Source organism: Bombus vosnesenskii, unplaced genomic scaffold (assembly GCF_011952255.1).
Source record: "Bombus vosnesenskii isolate JDL3184/JDL3185 unplaced genomic scaffold, Bvos_JDL3184-5_v1.1 scf7180000015175, whole genome shotgun sequence".
NCBI classification, from domain to species: Eukaryota; Metazoa; Arthropoda; class Insecta; order Hymenoptera; family Apidae; genus Bombus; species Bombus vosnesenskii.
The window spans coordinates 16,788-20,576 of NW_022883868.1; the positions used below are offsets into that span (position 1 = coordinate 16,788).

The window sequence follows — 3,789 nt, forward strand, 5'->3', positions numbered from 1 at the left end:
ATCAAGTATAACAGATACACAGTAATAAATATTCAACAATTTTTCAACTGTAATGTATTTATACACAAATCTGCGTACTTTGTATCAAAGTTTCTGTTGAAAATGACAACGTGAGTTCGTGCTCGCCATCCATATGCAGATGCGTTAGTGATAAGAAATAGTAACTAGAGGATGATGCTAGTTACAATCGATAGATTTAATCGATAGGCTTAAGATGCTTTTTTGTTTTTATCCCTAGTTTTTGTAAGCGTGTGCAATAAAGGCTTCTTTTTTGGCTCAGAACGGTGTAATAGATTTATCCATTTAATAAAATAATAACTACTCTGATCTTACCTCTGAGTATAGAAATAACAACAGTTTCGATACATATATTTTTATGTACAGCATGTATAAAAAGTATCAGGGCGTATAAGTGTCCACTAGCGTGATTTCGGAGGATCGGAGCCTCTGGATCGATTGATTCATGCAAAATTTTGTAAAAATTGACGTTTGCTGGCACCGTATGCTACTTAGCACGAGGATCAAATGGAACTTTACTGGGAAAGTATACTTGGATACCATGATGTGCAAGATATTATTCTTGTATATGTAGGATTTGTATACATTTTAATCAATTTAATCCTCATTTTATCAATAAATCCAATTATTTTGCCATCTATCTCTATTACCGACTATCGAATTGTTCGTTGTTCCAAAAATGTGTTGCGCGCAATACTGGGCACTATTAAATAAATTTTCATTTAAATAATTGTTTAAATGTTAAAAGACAGAAATAAATTATTTGCAATTTCAACAAGTTTAAATATATTATTTAAAATAATGAGATTAATTGTTATTTACAAATTTTATTTTCTATTTATTCTAAAAGAAAGCTAATAAAATCAGAATCTTTGTTTGAAAGTCTTTTTTCACACAGTAGATAATTCTGTAATAATGTGAAATCACGCTGATTGCTCCATTCTGTTTATCACGGGCTATCCCACCTGCTAACGAAAACTTGTTTTCTCGTTAATGTCACATTGCTTACTTTCTACCTGACTGCGAAATATAAACTTGTTGCGAATAATCTCGATGTAAGACCCAACGGAATTTCAACGTCATTTCTCCAGAAAACGGTTCAATTGCGACTCATAGACCTCATAGAGTCCTCGCGATGAGTAGACGTTTGTAAAACTGTATCATCCAGAGTTGTAGAATTAGGGTGGTCCGGTCAAATAAGTGTATTTTTTATATACTCTGTACATATACAGGCTTTTCCAGAATAATTCCATACCGCCAGACAGGATAAGACGTCAAACAAGAAAAAAGAACATTTTTCTTTTCTCCAGCTTATTTTTGCGCGTAAACTTTTTTTATTTAAAGCTAAAGTTTGAAATAGTTATAGATACTCTGTCACACTGAACGTATTTCATTGTAAGCTAGCTCAAGCAGAAACAAAGCCTTATACAAGAAAATTTCATCCTCTTCCTTTGACTTACTTTTGCATACAGAAAAATCTACAGTGTAAGTGTGCTATTCTGAGATTCCTTGATTATACATATCTTTTCTAAATTTTTTGTTTCTGTTAACAAAACTTCCATAAATGATAAAGTGCAGGTATTCCTAAAGGAAAAAATGTAAAGAAACTAAAATTAACGCCCAAACACCCAAAATTTCAACATTAACCCGACATATATATATTGTTAAATATGTAAATTCGCACGTTCGTGGGGAGACGCGATCTCGAGGAAGCGCGCCAACGGGAGTCGTAAATTCCCGTTACGATTGACCAATCGACGCCGCGAATCGTTCAATCCCTTATTTCTTTTGGGATAATAAGGGTAGTTAACTTGAAGAGAACGCTGCTATTAACAGGTTATTATATATTTGCACAATCCAACAACTTCGGTGTAATACAAGTGAATGGTTGATATAAACTGACTACGAATGAGTACGACCTGAGACTCTGTTCGTGTTGTCGCGTATGATGATGTGTTGTGTTGACTGACTGTATTCGACTCGTTGATTGAATTGAGTTGATCCTTGATGAAGACTGACTTGAGCTGACGTTTGATCGAGACTGACTCTTCGCTCTTATCTTTTTCCAAAGGAAAGCTTGATGTGGGTGTGCCCTTTGAACGAAGAACGCGGATTCGTTATTCATACCTTTTGTTAATGAAGTGAGGGTAAACGTCCGCGATGCCGATTGGTTATGACCCATGCTAATGAAGAAGGATATGAGGAAGTCTCCTACCAACGCGGGTCGGGGGTGACTTCATTCCTGGGGAAAACCAGTCGTTTTCGGTGGACATGTGTTGGGTTTTCCCATTCGGTGACTACCTGCTTTCTCCGTGATTTTTAAGAGCCTAATAAAATCAAGGACTTTTCCCAAATTCGGACATAAACCGAAAATACTTCTAGACAAATAGGTTGATTGGCAAACATTTGAAAACAATTGAGCTAGAAGTTGACGTTTTATGGTGGGTCCTTGAGTTTATTAAGGGTCAGGAAGAAGGTAGGTGGGCCGCTGGCTGCCAGGTAACGTCGGCTGAAGTGCAGATGTTCCATACGACGTAACAAAATATACTTAAGTGTTTTTTCCTATCACTATCACGATCTACACCTCAGGTATTTCCTAACTATGTCAACATTATACCTTGTTTTACCAAATGTCCAGCTGGGCAAATTGTAAAGTACAAATTGAATAATAAAAAAAAATTATACCTTGTAAATCGTGTAAGATATTCTCGCGCTATTGTAGCACATTTATCTTGCTGGAAATATACATATACACGCTTTTTTCAAATATCATGAGGAAGACATCTGATCTTTAGAAATTGTTTGCAAAGAAAATTAGATATCTATCTGTTGTTAAGCTTTGTTCATAAAAATATGATTGGATTAAGTTGTTATATTCAAAATGTTGCACCAAACATTAACGTTTTTCTTTCCTCGTTGTAAGGAAAACGTAGCCAAATTGTGGTAATTTTAGATTGACCATTCAGGTAAATGGTTCACATTTATAACTTTTTCGTGATTTTATTAATATTTACAACTAGCATATTAAAACGCTCGTAAAATCCTGTATTATTATCAGATCAAAATTTGAAACTTGTGCATGTACATGCTGTTGGAAATGGCTGGAAATAACTAGATTGTAATGTAAAAGATGTCAAAATTATATTATTATTTTGTATTGTATTCGTATTACTATCTTGTACTCTACTGCCAAATACTCGATTGTATAAATTACAAATATACTCTAAACAATTTATCATATTTATATCATCATATTACATCAAATAATCATTTAATTTATACCAAATATAATAAAGATTAAAATACATCTCATGGACTGGAATTATTTCAGGTGCTTAAATTTTGACTCACCTGACTTTGCATAGGTTCGGTGTTTATTTGGCACATATAAGCACCGGAATCATTTTTTTGAACATTTGACACATGTAACTTCCACGTATTGTGCCCATTATGTGTAACTGAGAGCCGTGGATTATGCGCTATTAAATGTGTGTGTATCGTCAAGATTGCTCGAGAATCGGATCTCATCCAAGCTATCTGTGGAAAATATTTAAATTGTTGTCGTGAAAAAGTAAAACTACATTTTACATTATATAATGCACTACATGTAATAGTGGCGTTGACGCCACATTTAGTTTTTGATGCATTTGTACATACAGAATGTGTGAAGGATTTGACAGTTATCAATAAATTTCAAAGAAATTTTTCAGGTAATAGAATGATTTAAAAATATTAGTTTTTAATTGTTCGGATTAAGAAAAACCATTAGGT

General features: G+C 33.9%; 1 protein-coding gene across 1 annotated transcript; it reads right to left on the bottom strand.

Moving 5' to 3' along the window:
* Positions 1–1,847: 1,847 nt before the first annotated feature.
* LOC117241025 lies at positions 1,848–3,584 on the bottom strand. The gene is made up of 2 exons (XM_033507017.1): positions 3,370–3,584; positions 1,848–2,111 (listed from the first exon to the last, which is right to left on the bottom strand). The coding sequence occupies exons 1-2, from the start codon at positions 3,544–3,546 to the stop codon at positions 1,848–1,850; spliced, it is 441 nt and encodes a 146-aa protein (XP_033362908.1). The 5' UTR covers positions 3,547–3,584.
* Positions 3,585–3,789: the final 205 nt, after the last annotated feature.